The following is a 17,105-nucleotide window of genomic DNA, read 5'->3' on the forward strand; positions in this document are numbered from 1 at the left end:
ATTGTTAGTGTACAGAAATGCAGCTGATTTCTGTGCATTGATTTTGTATCCTGCCACTTTGCTGAATTCCTGTATGAGTTCTAATAACTTGGGGGTGGAGTCTTTTGGGTTTTTCACATAAAGCATCATGTCATCTGTGAAGAGAGAGAGTTTGACTTCTTCTTTGCCAATTTGAATGCCTTTTTATTTCTTTTTGTTGTCTGATTGTTGAGGCTAGGACTTCTAGTACTATGTTGAACAACAGTGGTGAGAGTGGACATCCGTGATGTGGTCCTGACCTTAGGGAAAAGCACTCAGTTTTTCCCCATTGAGAATGATATTCACTGTGGGCTTTTCCTAGATGGCTTTTATGATATTGAAGTATGTTCCTTCTATCCCTACACTTCGAAGAGTTTTAATTAAGAAAGGATGCTGTATTTTGTCAAATGCTTTTTCCACATCAATTGAGAGGACCATATGGATCTTGTCTTTTCTTTTATTAATGTGATTTATCACGTTGATTGATTTGTGAATGTTGAACCACCCTTGCATTCCAGGTATAAATCCGACTTGGTCATGGTGAATAATCCTTTTCATGTACTGTTGGATCCTACTGGCTAGTATCTTGGTGAGCATTTTTGCATCCATGTTCATCAGGAATATTGGTCTGTAATTCTCCTTTTTGGTGGGGTCTTTGTCTGGTTTGGGATCATGCTGGCCTTGTAGAACAAGTTTGGAAGTTTTCCTTCCATTTCTATTTTTTCAAACAGCTTCAGTAGAATAGGTATTATTTCTTCTTTAAATGTTTGGCAGAATTCTCCTGGGAAGCCATCCAGTCCTGGACTCTTGTTTGTTGGGAGGTTTTTTATTATTGCTTCAATTTCCTTGCTGGTTATTGGTCTGTTTAGATTTTCTTTTTCTTCCTGCTTCAGTTTTGGTAGTTTATAAGTTTCCAGGAATGCATCCATTTCATCCAGACTGTCTAATTTGTTGGCATATAGTTGCTCATAGTATGTTCTTAAAATGATCTGAATTTCCTTGGTGTTGGTTGTGATCTCTCCCCTTTCATTCATGATTTTATTAATTTGGGTCCTTTCTCTTTACTTTTGGATAAGTCTGGCCAGAAGTTTATCAATCTTATTAATTCTTTCAGAGAATCAGCTTCTAGTTTCGTTGATCTGTTCTACCATTCTTCTGGCTTCTATTTCATTGATTTCAGCTCTCATCTTTATTATTCCTCTTCTCCTGCTTGTTTTAGGCTTTATTTGCTGTTCTTTCTCCAGGTCCTTTAGGTGTAAGGTTAGCTTGTGTATTTGAGATTTTTCTAATTTTTTTTGCGAGAGGCTTGTATTACAATGTACTTCCCTCTTAGGACCACCTTTGCTGTATCCCAAAGGTTTTGAACAGATGTGTTTTCATTCTCATTAGTATCCATGAATTTTAAAAATTATTCTTGAATTTCTTGGTTGACCCATTCATTCTTTTTTTTTTTTAAAGATTATTTATTTGAGAGATCGAGAATGAGAGAGAGTACATGAGAGGGGGGAGGGTCAGAGGGAGAAGCAGGCTCCTTGCTGAGCAGGGAGCCTGATGCGGGACTCGATCCCGGGACTCCAGGATCATGACCTGAGCTGAAGGCAGTCGCCCAACCAACTGAGCCACCCAGGCGCCCGACCCATTCATTCTTTAGTAGGATGCTCTTTAACCTCCAAGTGTTTGAGTTCCTTCCAAATTTCATCTTGTGATTGAGTTCAAGTTTCAAAGCACTGTGGTCTGAAAATATGCAGTTAACAATCTCAATCTTTTGGTATTGGTTGAGACCTGACTTATGACTCACTATGTGATTTATTCTAGAGAAAGTTCCATGCTCAGTCCAGAAGAATGAGTTTTCTGTTGTTTTAGGTTGGAATGTTCTGTATATAGTGAAGTCCAAAGGTCCTGTGTGTCATTCAAAGCCCTTGTTTCTTTGTTGACCTTCTGCTTAGATGATCTGTCCATTGCTGTGAGTGGGGTGTTGAAGTCCCCTACTTTGAATGTATTATTATCAATGTGTTTCTTTACTTTGGTTATTAATTGGTTGATATAATCGGCTGCTCCCATGTTGGGGCATAGATATTTACAGTTGCTAGAACTTCTTGTTGGCTAGACCCTTTAATTATGATATAGTGTCCCTCTTCATCTCTTACTACAGTCTTTGGTTTAAAATCTAGTTTGTCTGATATGAGGATTGCTACCCCAGCTTTCTTTTGAGGTCATTTAGCATGGTATATCATTCTCCACCTCCTCAGTTTCAGAGGTGTCTTTGGGTCTAAAATGAGTCTCTTGCAGATAGCATATTGATCGTCTTGCTTTTTTATCCAATCTGATACCCTGTTTCTTTTGATTGGAGCATTTAGCCCATTTACATTCAGAGTAACTACTGAAAGATATGAATTTAGCGCCATTGTACTGCCTGTAAAGTCCCTGTTTCTGTATATTGTTTCTTTCTGGTCTATGTTACTCTTGGGGTCTCTCTTTTCTTACAGGTTTCCCCTAAATATTTCTTGCAGGGGGGCGCCTGGGTGGCTCAGTCGTTATGCGTCTGCCTTCGGCTCAGGTCATGATCCCAGGGTCCTGGGATCGAGCCCCGCGTCGGGCTCCCTGCTCAGCGGGAAGCCTGCTTCTCCCTCTCCCACTCCCCCTGCTTGTGTTCCCTCTCTCGCTGTGTCTCTCTCTGTCAAATAAATAAAATCTTTAAAAATATATATATTTCTTGCAGGGCTGGCTTGGTGGTCACATTCTTTCAGTTTCTGTCTGTCCTGGAAGCTCTTTATCTGACTTTCTATTCTGAATGACAGCCTTGCTGGATAAAGAATTCTTGACTGCATGTTCTCATTTAGTACCCTAAATATATCATGCCAGCCCTTTCTGGCCTGCCAGGTCTCTGTGGATAGGTCTGATGGTCTGATGTTAGTTTGATGTTCCTCCCTCTGTACATAAAGAAACTCTAGTCTCAAGCTGCTCTCAGGATAGTCTCTTTCTCTAAAATTTGCAAGTTTTACTATTATATATTGGGGTGTTGGTCTATTTTTATTGATTTTTGGAGGGGACTCACTGCCTCTTGGGCATGAATGCTTGTTTCCTTTGCCAGATTAGGGAAGTTCTCAGATATGATTTGTTCAAATATACCTTCTGACCCTCCTTCTCTCTCTCTTCCCCCTCAGGCACACCAATAATTCTGACATTTGTTCATTTCAGGGCATCATTAAATTTTTCGAAGTCTTTCTTCATGGGTTCTGAGTTGTCTTTCTTTTTTCAACTTCCTTCCTTTCCATCAGACTGTCTTCTAGATCACTTACTCTCTCTTCTGCCTCACTCACCCTAGCCATTAGAGCATCCAATTTAGACTGCATCTCAGTTATAGCATTTTTAAGTTTGGCCTAATTAGATCTCATTTCTGCACTTAGAGATTCTCTACTGTCTTTTATGCTTTTTTCAAGCCCAGCTGTTAACTGTATAATTGCTATCTTGAATTCCATCTCTGACATCTTACTTATATCCATATCGATTAGCTCTGTGGCAGAGAACATTACCTCTGGTTCTTTCTTTTGTTGTGAATTCCTCCTTCTAGTCATTTTTCCCAGAGAAGAATGGGTGTGCGAGTGAGCAGAGTCCAAAATATCAACCACAATCCAAGCAAAATGGACCCTAGAAAAATCTGAATTGGTCAGAAACCTCAACAGAAAAGCAAACAAAAACAAAATTAAAAGAAGTATTGGGCGGGTGGGAGAGAGAGACTCTAATCTTGCAGGGTAGACAAAGTAGGGTGATCCACTTGTTCCTGAGTTAATTTTGGTCTCTGTGTTAGAAGACATTACATCCCAAACTTGCAAAGAAAACAAAACTTATATATATATATAGAGAGAGAGAGAGAGAGGAGAGAGAGGAGAGAGAGAGAGAAAGGACTAAAATGGAGTATATATCTATAAAATGTAGATGTAAAAAATAAAAGTTAAAAGGCAACTTAAAAACAAGATGGCAAAAATAAGAAACTAGTTGAAAAGGGTAAAAGGTAAAAAAAGAAATGGAAAATTTTGGACTGAAAGATAAAGGAATCATGAGAAAAAAAACCTTGAACTCAATATACTATTTATCCCTGGCACTGGAGTTTTACAGTCTTGTGGGATCCATAAACTACTTGTCCACCTGTTCCTCCAGTCGGTATTCTGGGGGACGGGCCTGCTGTGCTGCTTGTCAGATGTCTTTCCCTGGGTGGAGTTGCACTGCCTCTTGCCAGGGCGCTGGGCTCAGTGTAAGCTTTTTCCCTGGAGGCTTTCTGCTCCTCTTTAGAGGTTCAGAATGAAAATGGCCATGCCCCAATCTCCGGCCCCAGAGCCAAAAGATCCCCATCCCCCCTCTTCAGTAAACCCTCTGGGACAAACAATCTTCACTTTTGTGTGTGCTGAACTCTGCAGACTCTTGTGGTGCGTGCCCACTGTAATTCTCCCAGGGAGAGTCTGAGGGACCTGAGTCACTGCCCTTGTGTGCCTTGGGACTGAGAGCAGTTGCAGGCTCACGTGCATACCCTGCTCCACTGGTCCCGGGTGTTGCCCTACTGTCATTTCCAGGGCCATCACCCTGAGAGCTATTGCCTGGTCATGGGTGCACCTGTTTCGCCACTCCTGGGGGATGGCAAACAGCCCCCACATTCCAGTCCTTTTCAGGGTGCTCAGCCAGAGAGTGGTCATCCGACTGGCCCAGCTCACAGTTTATGGTGACCCAAGCTGAGAGTCCCCTACTGAGCTCACTGACCATAACCAGTTTCCCCAATCCACTGCTTGGGCACTCTACCAGTTCAGGCACCCCCATTCATTCTGTGACTCCTGGGATCCTGAGTCCACAATGACACACCTAGAATTCTGCCCTTTTCATCCTCTGAGCCCCCTTGAGACAGGGATGTCTCTCACTGTAGCAGATTTCTAAGGGTTCCAATTTTGCCCTCTGGGGTTATATCACTTTCCTACAGCCAGCTTATGGAGGGTCCCGCCCCCCTCCATTTATCTTCTAGTATCTCCCCGCAGGTTCATGTCTTCACACCTCCTACCTTGCAAAAAGCAGTCACTTTTCTACTTGGAGGGTTCCAGATATATTTTTCTTACATCTCAGGCTGAATTCATGGGTGTTCAGAATGGTTTGATAGATATTCAGCTAAATTCAAGGGACCAGATGAAACGAGGCCCCCTACTATTCCTCCATCTTATCTCCTCCAATAACAAGTTTACTTAAAGGAGAAAAAATTCAATGGAAGTTTTAAAGAGTAGATTAGACTCGGTGGTGTGCTAAAATAATGGCACATATGATTTGTAGTATCTGCCAAGTTCTATGGTGTAAATACTCTTATCCTGTTTGATTTCAGGTTATCAGTGTTTTAACAACCAGCTCAAAAAGTCTTAAATATTTAACAGTCAGATCTCACAAGTTGGAATGAGCCACTCTAACACACCAAGGAGATAACACTGATGAGAGAATTTACTCTAAGAATGCTTTTTACTTTACAATTTACTAATGTTCTTTAACTCTAGGTATGCTTTTTGTCTTGTATGTCCTCAAGAGAAAATTATTATATTATCACAAAAGATTCAATTTATAGGAATGATATATGCTAATAAGATCACTTCAAAATATACAAAGCAAAATGGACAAAACTACAAGAAGAAATGCACAAAACCATTATTATGGGATATTTTAACACATCTTTCTCAGTAATTGATAGAAAATCAATAAAAATCAATAGGTAATAATAGATAAGTAACACTAAATTAACAGTTTACCCTCTGGGTATACAGAATGTTGATGTCAAGTCTGCAGAATGCACATTCTTTTAGGCAAAACTGTATCTCAACAAATTTCAACTAACTGGTATCATATAGGCAAAAACTCAGAAAACTATGGTCTGTGGGCCAAATCCAGCCCACCACCTGTTTTTGTGAATAACGTTTTATTGGAACAAATCATGCTCATTTATTTATGTATGGCTGTTTTTGCACTACAATGTCAGAGTTGAATAGTAGCACAAAGACTGATTGGCCCACAAAGCTTAAACTATATGCTATCTGGCTCTTTACAGAAAAATTTTGCCAACTCCTGACATAGATCACATTCTCTGACCACAATGCAACAAAATAAAGTAAGCAAAAAAGTTTAGAAATTTAAAAACACAATTCTAAATAACTCATGGGTCAAAAAAGAAATAATAATGGCAATTCAAAAATAATAAAAGTTGAACAATAACAAAAATAATATAAAACTATTAGAAAGCAACTCAAGTACTTGGAAATATAACAAAAGAGGGTCATTTTATGAAAAAGGGATCAAGTTTCAAGAGGACATAACAATTTTTAAATGTTTATGCATCTGATAATAGAACTTCAAAAGACATGAAATGAAACCTGATAGAACAGCAAGGATAAACAGATTAATAGACAAATAAAGAATTATAGTGTATTATTTTTATTGCTGCATAACAAAGTACTACAAATTTAGCAACTTAAAACAAAATCCATTTATTATCTCAGAGATCTTTACATCTGAAGTCTGGCATAGCACAACTAGATTTCTGCTTAGGATCTCCCAAGGCTGAAGTCAAAGTGTTGGCCCAACTGGGCTCCTATTTGGGGCCTCTGGGAAAGAATTCACTTCCAAATTCATTCAGGTTGTTGGCAGAATTCAATTCTTTGTAGTTGAAAGAATGAGGTCCCTATTTTCTTGTTGGCTGTCAGTTGGCCACCACTGTCAACTTCTGAAGGCCACCACCATTCCTCATCACATGGCTCTCTTCATCTTCAAGCACATCAAATCTTTCTCATGCTTTGAGCCTCAATGACTTCCTTTTCTGTGACCAAGGAAAACCCTGCTTTTAAAAGGCTCATATGGGGGCACCTGGGTGGCTCAATTGGTTAAGTGTCCAATACTTGATTTCGCTCAGGTCATGATCTCAGGGTTGTGAGATCAAGCCCCAAGTCGGGCTCCACACTGGGCGTGAAGCCTACTTAAGATTCTCTCTCTCTTTCTCAAAACAAACAAACAAACAAACAAAAAACCCTCATATGATTATATTAACTCCACCTAGGTAATCTCTCTTTTGCTGTATAATATAAAATAACCATGAGAGTAATATTTCTTTATATTCAGTTTCCACCCACACTCAAAGGGGAAGGGAATATATAAGGGTGAGGGTTTTTGAGGGTCTTTCTTAGAAGTCTGGCTACCATAGTCTGACTCCCAATAATCCATGTCCATCCCACATGCAAAATACACTAACTCTTATCCAATGGTCCCCCAAATCTCATCCCATTATAGCAACAGTTCAAAATTCCAAAATCTTATCATCTAAATCATTTAAGTCAGATGTGGACGAAGCTCTGAGTATGCTCTATTATGTACAACTCTTTGGATATAATTCCTTGCTCTCTATGCACCCATGAAACTGAGGAGACAAGTTATCTGCCCCTAACACTCCCAACATGTAATGGTGTGACAAACAGGATAACAGTTATAGACTTTTCAGTTCAAAAGGGGGAACTTGGAAGGTAAAAAGGAGTCACAGGTCAAATGTAGTTTTGAAATCCAGGTGGGCAAATTGTACCTGACAAACCTTGATTAGGTTACAAGGACTGGGAGTAATCTTCCATGTCCCTCAGCCCTGCCATCTGACCTCTCAGCTCCCACCTCTGCACTCTTTGTTCCCATCTTCAGTCATTTTTTAATTTCCCAGATGAGTAGTTTTATAAGCCAGCTTTTCAGGATTCCTGTAGAATTTTCAGGATCTGACAGACTTCTTCCATTTTGTACACATCTGCCTTTCAGTACAATCAGGAAGTGTTTCTGCTGATATAAAATTCCCAAGAATCCGTGGATCTCAAGTAGATTCACAACATTGGCAGAGCTACATTCACAGATCTTTTTGAGATAACACCTTCTCTATAGTTGGTTTCTACTAAGATCACTGAGAGACAATGCTTTTAAGCTTCCTAGAGGTGCTCTGGTTTCACTGAGAAGACCTGTGAGGTACATCCTTAATCTCTTGTGTTCTGACCTTTTAATCATTCCAAGGTCTCAGCAAAGGGTTGTAAAGCCAAACTTGCATAATTTTGTTTTCTATGCCATGCTTTCAGCAGCCATCTCTGGATTTTAGCATCCTTTGCCATCTAGACTGGACAAGAACTTCCTAAACCAAGTCTTAATTCCTTTTTGCTTTATGATTCTTACCTAATTCAGTCTCTTTCTTCTGACATTTTACTATAAGCAGAAAGAAGAAACCAGGAAACACCTTCAACACTTGGCTTGGGAATCTCCTAAGCTAAATACCCAAGTTCGTTATTTATTAGTTCTGCTTTTCCCATCACTGTAAGACACAATTTGCTAAATTCTGCCACTATGTTGCAAGGGCCTCTCTTCATCCAATTTCTAATAATATGTTCCTCATCTCTTTTCTGAACTCACACCAGCAACATTCTTAATGTCCACCTTTCTATTGTTTGTTCATGGTGATTTAGGCTTCCTCTAAGGCAATTTAGGATTTCTCCATAATGTTCCTCATTTCATTCTGAATTCTCAGCAGTAGCATCTTTAACATCAATATTTCTATTAACAGTCTACTCAAAGCAACGTACACTTTTACCACCATGCCCCTCAAAATTCTTTCAGCTTCTCCTCACTGCCTGATTTCAAGTCACTCCCACATTTTTAGGTATTTGTTATGCTAGCATTCAACTTCCAGGTACCCAAATCTATACTAATTTTTGTTTTTGTTTTTGCTTACAATATAACACATTACCACAAAATTAGTGGCCTAAAACAACATTCATTTGCTATCTCATAGTCGTGTAGATCAGAGATCTAAAATGGACTGGTGGGTCTGCATTCCTTTTGGAAGCTTTAGAGATGCTTTGCTTACCTTTTCCAGAGTCTGGAAGTTGCCACATTCCTTAGCTCTTGGCTTTGTACCTAATTAGATAATCATCTGGCTTTTTTTAAAAAATAATTAAGATGGTTTATTATCCCTTTAAATATTGCTGGATTTGATTTACAAAAATAAATTTTTAAACTAAGTCTGTACTTCTTTTTCTTTATAATTTTTATTGGTTTTGGTATCAGGATAATACTGGCCTCATAAAAAGAAATGGCAAGTATGTCATCCTCTTCAATTTTTCTGAAAGTGTCTATGAAGAATTACTATTATTTCTTTATCATATGTTTGATAGAATTAATCTGTTAAGCAATCTGGACCTGGAGTTTCTTTTGAGGGAATGTTTTGTTGTTGTTGTTGCTGTTGTTGTTATTTTGTTTCAATGTAGGGCTTGAACTAATGACCCTGAGCTGAGATCAAGAGTCAGACACCCAAATAACAGCCATCCAGGCACCCCTCCGGGCTCTCTATTCTGTTCCATTGATCTGCTATTTTTATGCTAGTACCATACTATTTTGATTACTAGAGCTTTGTAGTATATCTTGAAATCTGGGATTATGATACCTCCAGCTTTGTTGTTCTTTCACAAGATTGCTTTGTCTATTTGGATTGTGTGTGTTTGTGATTCCATAAAAATTTTAGGATTATTTGTCCTAGTTATTTGAAAAAAAAATTATTGAGATTTTAATAAGGATTGCATTGAATCTGTAGGTTGCTTTGGGTAATCTGAACATTTTAACAATATTAATTCTTCCAATTCATGAGAATGTTATATTTTTCCATTTCTCTGTGTCCTCTTCAATTTATTCCATTAATGTCTCATAGTTGTTAAGGTATAAGTCTTTCACTTTCTTGGTTAAACTTCTTCATAGATATTTAATTCTTTTTGGTGCAATTGCAAATGAGATTGTCTTCTCAATTTCTCTTTCTGCTACTTTATTATTATTGTATAGAAATGCAACAGATTTCTATATATTAGCTTTCTATCCTACAATTTTACTGAATTCATTTACTGTAGTTTTTTTGGTGGGGACTTTAGGGTTTTCTATTTGTATGTCTTCTGCAAATAGTGGCAGTTTTATTTCTTCCTTTTCAATCTGGATGCCTTTTATTTCTTTTTCTTGTCTAACTTCTGTGGCTAGGATTTCCAGTACTATGTTGAATAAAAGTGTGAGAGTGGACATCCTTATCTTACCTGATCTATTTTGCCTGATATAAGTATCACTAATCCAACCTTTTTTTTCCCACTTCCATTTAGAATATTCCACATGGAATATCTTTTTCCAATCTTTCACTTTCAATTCGTATGTGTCCTTAGGTCTCAAGTGAGTCTTTTGTAGGCAGCATATGGATGGGCATTGTTTTTTTTTTTTAATCCATTCCACCACCCTATGTCTTTTGGCTGGGGCATTTATTTTTTTTTTAAGATTTTATTTATTTATCAGAGAGAGAGAGCACAAGCAGGGAGAGCAGCAGGCAGAGAGAGAAGCAGGCTCCCCGCTGAGCAAGTAGCCCGATGCGGGACTTGATCCCAGGGCCCTGGGATCATGACCTAAGCTGAAGGCAGATGCTTAACTAACTGAGCCACCCAGGCATCCCAATTGATTGGGGTCATTTAGACCATTTACATTTAAAGTAATTATTGATAGGAATGTACTTATTACCATTTTGTTCACTGTTTTCCAGTTATTCTTGTAGTTCTTTTCTGTTCCTTTCTTCTCTTGCTCTCTTCCCTTGTGATTGGTGACTTTCTTTAGTGTTATGCTTGGATTACTTTCTCTTTATTTTTTGTGTACCTATTATAGGTTTTGGGGTTATGGTTGTCATAAGGTTCATAGATAAAATCTTAAACATAGAGTAGTTTATATTAAATTGATGATTTCTTGAGATTGAATACATTATAAAAGCACATTTTTACTCCTCCTCCATGTTTTATGTATATATCATATCTCACATTTTTCCTTTTGTAAATCCCTTAATTTTTCAGATACAATTGATTTTACTACTTTTGTCTTTTAACCTTCATACTAGTTTTATAAGTTATTGATATACTACCTATATTGTATGTTTGCTTTCACTTGTGAAATTTTTTCAAAAGTGAACACTGCAGATACAGTTGGTACAACAATATACACATAATGAGAGTCCCAGAAGGAAAGGAGAAAGTAAAAGGGGCAGAAAAAAGAAAGGATGGCCAAAAATTTCAGACTGGGTAGAGTGACCGTAGTAAGTATTGGTCATGTGGTGCAATAGGAAGTCATACCATTGTTAAATGTATGAATTGATATAAATACTTTGGAATGTAATTTGACATTACCTTGTAAATTTGAGATATTTTTAGAACTCAGTAATCTTATTCCATAGGATTACAAATTCTTTTTTTTTTTAAGATTTTATTTATTTGACAGAGCACAAGCAGAGGGGGAGAGAGAGAGAGAAGCAGGCTCCCTGCTGAGCAAGGAGCCTGATGTGGGACTTGATCCCAGGACTCTGGGATCATGACCCAGGCCGAAGGCAGCCACTTAACCGACTGAGCCACCCAGGCATCCCAGGATTACAAATTCTTGATACATGTATCTATCAGGAGATGTATATGAGCACCATTGTTTGTCATAGAAGGAAAAACTGGGACTATTCCAAATATCATTGATAGGGCAGTAGAAAATTAAATTGATGTATTCATACATTTGGATGCTTTATATATTTATATTTTAAAATATTTTATTTATTTATTTGAGAGAGGGAGCAAGTGAGAGAGAGAGAGAGCATGAGTGACAGGGAGGGGAAGAGGGAGAGGAAGAAGCAGACTCCTGGCTGAGCAGGGATCCTGATGCAGGACTTGATCTCAGGACCCCAGGATTATGACCTAGCCAAAGGCAGCCACTTAACTGACTGAGACACCCAGGCATCCCTCACTGGGATACTTTTTAGCAGGTAAAATGAACCAACTCCAATCACTTTCATCAACATGGATGAATATCACGAATACAATATAAAATTTTAAAAGCAAATTATAGGGTAATAATACAATATGACATTATTTATACAACATCCAAAACAAGCACCAAAACCATAAGATACCTAGGAATAAACCTAACCAAAAGGATCTATACTCTGAAAACTACAGAACACTCATGAAAGAAATTGAGGAAGACACAAAGAAATGAAAAAACATTCCATGCTCATGGATTGGAAGAACAAATACTGTTAAAATAGCTATGTTACCCAAAGCTATCTACACATTTAATGCAATCCCTATCAAAATACCACCAGCATTTATCACAGAGCTAGAACAAACAATCCCAAAATTTGTATGGAACCAACAAAGACCTCAAATAGCCAAAACAATCTTGAAAAAGAAACCCAAAGCTGGAGGCATCACAATTCCAGACTTCAAGCTGTATTGCAAAGCTGTAATCACCAAGATAGTATGGACTGGCCCAAAAACAGACACACAGATCAATGGAACAGAATACAGAACCCAGAAACGGACCCACAACTCTATGGTCAACTAAAATCTTTGACAGAGCAGGAAAAAATGTCCAATGGAAAAAGACAGTCTCTGCAACAAATGGTGCTGGGAAAATTAGACAGCCACATGCAAAAGAATGAAACTGGACCACTTTCTTATGCCATACCAAAAATAAACTCAAAATGGATGAAAGACCTAAATGTGAGGCAGGAATCTATCAAAATCCCAGAGGAGAACACAGGCAACAACCTCTTTGACCTCGGCTGTGGCAAATTCTTGTTAGACACATCTCCAAAGGCAAGGGAAACAAAAGCAAAAATGAACTATTGGGACTACATCAGTATAAAAAGCTTCTGCACAGCAAAGGAAACAGTCAACAAAACTAAAAGGGGACCTATGGAATGGTAGAAGATATTTGCAAATGACATATCAGATAAAGGGTTGGTATCCAAAATCTATAAAGAACTTACCAAACTCAACACCTCAAAAAACAAATAATCCAGTCAAGAAATGGGCAGAAGACATGAGCAGACATTTCTCCAAAGATGACATACAAATGGGCAACAGACACATGAAAAAAATGCTCAACATCACTCAGCATCAGGGAAATACAAATCAAAACCACAATAAGATAGCACCTCACACCAGTCAGAATGACTAAAATTGACAGGTCAGGAAACAACAGATGTTCACAAGGATGCAGAGAAAGGGGAACTTCCTTACTGTGTTGGTAGTAATGCAAGCTGGTGCAGCCACTTTGGAAAACAGTATGGAGGTTCCTCAAAAGGTTAAAAATAGAGCTACTCTACAACCAAGGAATTACCCTACTAGGTATTTATCCAAAGGATACAAACAGTGATTCAAAGGGGCACCTGCACCCCAATGTTCATAGCAGCAATGTCCACAATAGCCAAAATAGGGAAAGAGCCCAGATGTCCATCAAAAGATGAATGGATAAAGAATATGTGGTGTACACACACACACACCCACCCACACACACACACACACAGAGGAATATTACTCAGCCATCAAAAAGGATGAAATCTTGCCATTTGCAATGACATGGATGGAACTAGAGGGTATTATGCTAAGTGGAATAAGTCAGTCAGAGAAAGACAAATACCGTATGATTTCACTCATATATGGAATTTAAGAAACAAAACAGATGAACATATGGGAAGAGAAAGAAAAATAAAATAAGATGAAAACAGACAGGGAGGCAAATCATAAGAGACTCTTAACTCTACGAAACAAACTGAGGGTTGCTGGAGGGGAGGTGGGTAGGGGAATGGGATAACTGGGTAATGGGCATTAAGAAGGGCACTTGATGTAATGAGCACTGGGTGTTATATGCAACTGATGAATCACTAAATTCTACCCCTGAAGCAAATAATATAGTACATGTTACCTAAATTGAATTTAAACAAAAAAATTTAAATAAAATTTTAAAATAAAAATTAAAAAAAACCATTCAAAACAAGTGAAACTATACAATACATATTTTAGATCACATATAAGCAGCAAATTTAAAAGATGATAAAATTCAGGAGGATAGTTGTCTTTGGAGGAGGAATAGGTAATGTGATATGGAAAGGGCAAAGTGGGTTTAATTATAATGACAATATTTTGTTTCTTAAGCTGAGTATATAGATGTTTATTTTGTTTTTATACTTTATAAATTCTATAAATTACATATATTCCATATTTATGAGTTATTTCATAAATTTTTAAAAGTTGAAGAAGGAAGGAGGAAAAAGAAATTGAAGGAGGAAGGAGGAGAAAGAAGAAGGCAATCACAAGAAAACAGAGAAGAAAACCAGAACCAATCAAAACAGGAAATTAGGTCAAGAGTTGATCAGGGGAAATGTATGTTCCCAGAAATCCCAGAAAGTGCATGTTGGGTTTCCCACAGTGCTTGGAATGAGGACCCAACCCATTTTTATTTGAGTATGAAAAGACAGGATTTACTGAGTACCTATTATATCTAGGTTCTGTACCTAGTGGTGATGATGAGCCTTATTTCTCAATGTTGGCTTTTTATTTATTTTTTTTAAGATTTTATTTATTTGAGAGAGAGAGTGAGAGAGCATGACAGTGGGGAGGGCCAGAGGGAGAAGCAGACTTCCCGTCCGGGATCATGACCTGAGCCGAAGGCAGGTCTGAGCCACTCAGGGACCCATCAATGTTGGCCTTTTAAAATACCAGTTGTACTTCAAAATTATGTTATTGATTTCTATTAACTTAAACATCCTTACTAATCTATTTCTGATTTCAGTTTAAAGACATGGTAACGATGAGAAGAGTAGAAAATTATCTCCTTGGAATACTTTGTCACCCCACAAATAGATCAAAATATCATTCTATGTAAAACCATTGTGAATAGTACAGATTGCTAAAGCATCAAATAGGAGAATTAACGTCTTTGAGAAGGACCACGTGTAACCTTAGAAAACAGGTTGTGCATCTTAGTGCTCCCTTGCTGGATGTAAGTAAGAACAGTAGGTGATTTTATATTTACAGGTCACATTTTTTTAATTTCTTGCAGTTCTGCAAGTCTACATCATTTGAAATTGGTTTTAACCATACTCTGGTCTGGAGCCACAGATACCAGATAATCCATATTAGCAAGAAAGTTCAATTATTTACCTTAAAGTAATATTGGTAATGGCTGTGAAATTTGAATGTTTAAAGCCATTTGCGAAGTGGAAGAAGATGATCTCCCTCCTAAATGAAATAAACCATACACATGAGAGTCCTGCATTCCTTTCAAATGAGAAAAAAAAATGTTCCAGTGCTAATGGTGAGGCTTTGATAAATGAAAGACTGTGTTGCTTACTCTATCCCTGGACACATTCAAGGTTTAGAATTTCCAGAACTAAGGAACTAAGTGCAAAAGCAAATTTACCTTGGAAGCTAAGATACTCCATAATCTTGCCTAGAGTCATGATTCAGCACAGAGAATCAACATTTTATTGTTAATTCTCTAAAATGATTTCTTTTGAATAATTTACAAAATTACTATAATTATCATAAAAACCAACCCCATTATGCCTGATTTCCTTTCTAATTATTGGGGACCATGATTTAAGTATAATTAAATAATTACAACAGTGTTTTTAACCCATTAAATGTACATTTCAAAATCTTGATATAGAATATCAAACACAATTTTAAGAAATTGTATTTTGCATTAAATTTACCTTTACTGGGTAAATATGGTCTACAATTTTTCCCTCTGGAGATAGAATTATATATTTTTTAAAACTTAGCACTCAGAAGGAGCAGTTAATGCTCCAATGTCTGCCTTATTGTGTGACACCAATTCTTAAGAGAATATTTTTATTTTATTTTTTAAAGATTTATTTATTTATTTATTTAGAAGGGAGGGGCAGAAGGCAAGGGAGAGAATCCTCAAGCAGACTCCCCTGTGAGCACGGAGCCCCATGTGGGGCTTGATCCCAGATCCCGAGATCATGACCTGAGCCAAAATCAAGAGGCAGATGCTTAACTGACTGAGACACCCAGGCGCCCCAAGAGAATGTTTTTGGAAAGATAGCATTGCTCATTGCTCCTGGCTAAAGGTAATGTCTCTCTAACTCCTCAAAATCTCCATCTTACACCTAGAAAACAAAAGTTCAAATGGGAACAAAGCAAAGGTCTTTAGTGCATTTAAACAATTTTTTTAAAAGAGATAAATTTGCTAACATTTTCACTGAGCTACAGTTTATGAAACATTCCCACAGATATTTTCTCTTTTGATAAAATCATCCTTGGACTCACTTGGCAGTTGAGACCTCTGAATTCTAACCACTAGACCACCAGGGAGCATCTCAATTGGCAGTTGAGCAACAGAGTTAGGTCAACTGAGTTAATCAAGTGGCTGAACCAAGCCTGGGATTCAGATATTCTCACTACATGCCCAGCAAGAAAATTTAATTAGCATAAACAACCACTTATTCTGTATTTTAGTACATTATAGTCACAAGTATAAGTATGTATATCCAAATCTGGTTGCCTGAACATGATTAATGTTGATTAGAGCAAGTTGGTCTTAATTCTGTAATTTGTTTCTCTAGAGCCAGTATATATGATCATACCCTCACATGTGACTGTCCTCGTAATCCTTAGAACAAATCCAAGACCTTGGCTCACATTCAAGGCAGACTCCAATATATCTAACGACCAATAGGACAATTTCACCTGGCTTCTCTCAAATTCAACAAGCCAAAAATTGAACTTACTGTCTTTCTTGAAAACCTCTTTGTACTCAAAATGTCTTTGTGAATCTGCTTCATCTGTTTCCTGCCTACCCTCCTCCCCCCATCCTGTACTCCAACTGTTCCTACCCACTGCTTTTGCAGATTATGTATGGCCATGTTATATTCCATATCATATAGCATTTCCTCATCATAGTTGATTGGACAGGGATGGATGCTCTACCTAGGGCCACAGGAAAGTATTTAACATCTTATTTATAATTCTAGGCTCAAGGCCGATCAGATTCTCCCTCTATGAGACACAGAGTGAAGTAGTAGTTGTTTGTGGGAAATGAAGCTGAAGATGATGTAGAATTAAAGTCTAAGGAAGGCTTTATAGGGCTATGAATTACATTTGATGCCAGGGTCTCAGAAGCACCCAGATCCATCTAGGAAAGTTCTCAATGACCTTGGAGGTGAGGTGCTGCATGTCAGGAGATGCCAAGAGACC

General features: G+C 37.8%; 1 protein-coding gene across 8 annotated transcripts in view; it reads right to left on the bottom strand.

Moving 5' to 3' along the window:
* Positions 1–17,105, bottom strand: part of NEK1 (NIMA related kinase 1) — a 326,908-nt gene that overhangs the window by 45,015 nt on the left and 264,788 nt on the right. Inside the window, exon 36 of one of the 8 annotated variants that reach the window (XM_064585276.1) lies at positions 6,476–6,850. The exons of the other annotated variants lie outside the window; for them this stretch is intronic. Coding sequence (XP_064441346.1) covers positions 6,810–6,850 — 41 coding nt within the window. The 3' untranslated portion in view covers positions 6,476–6,809. Of the gene's footprint in view, positions 1–6,475; positions 6,851–17,105 lie in introns of those variants that run through there. 8 annotated transcript variants of the gene reach the window in all.

The sequence above is a fragment of the Mirounga angustirostris genome, unplaced genomic scaffold, assembly GCF_029215605.1.
Source record: "Mirounga angustirostris isolate CCGP_5_RB_7025 unplaced genomic scaffold, mMirAng1.0.hap1 SCAF_2, whole genome shotgun sequence".
In the NCBI taxonomy this organism is placed as follows: Eukaryota; Metazoa; Chordata; class Mammalia; order Carnivora; family Phocidae; genus Mirounga; species Mirounga angustirostris.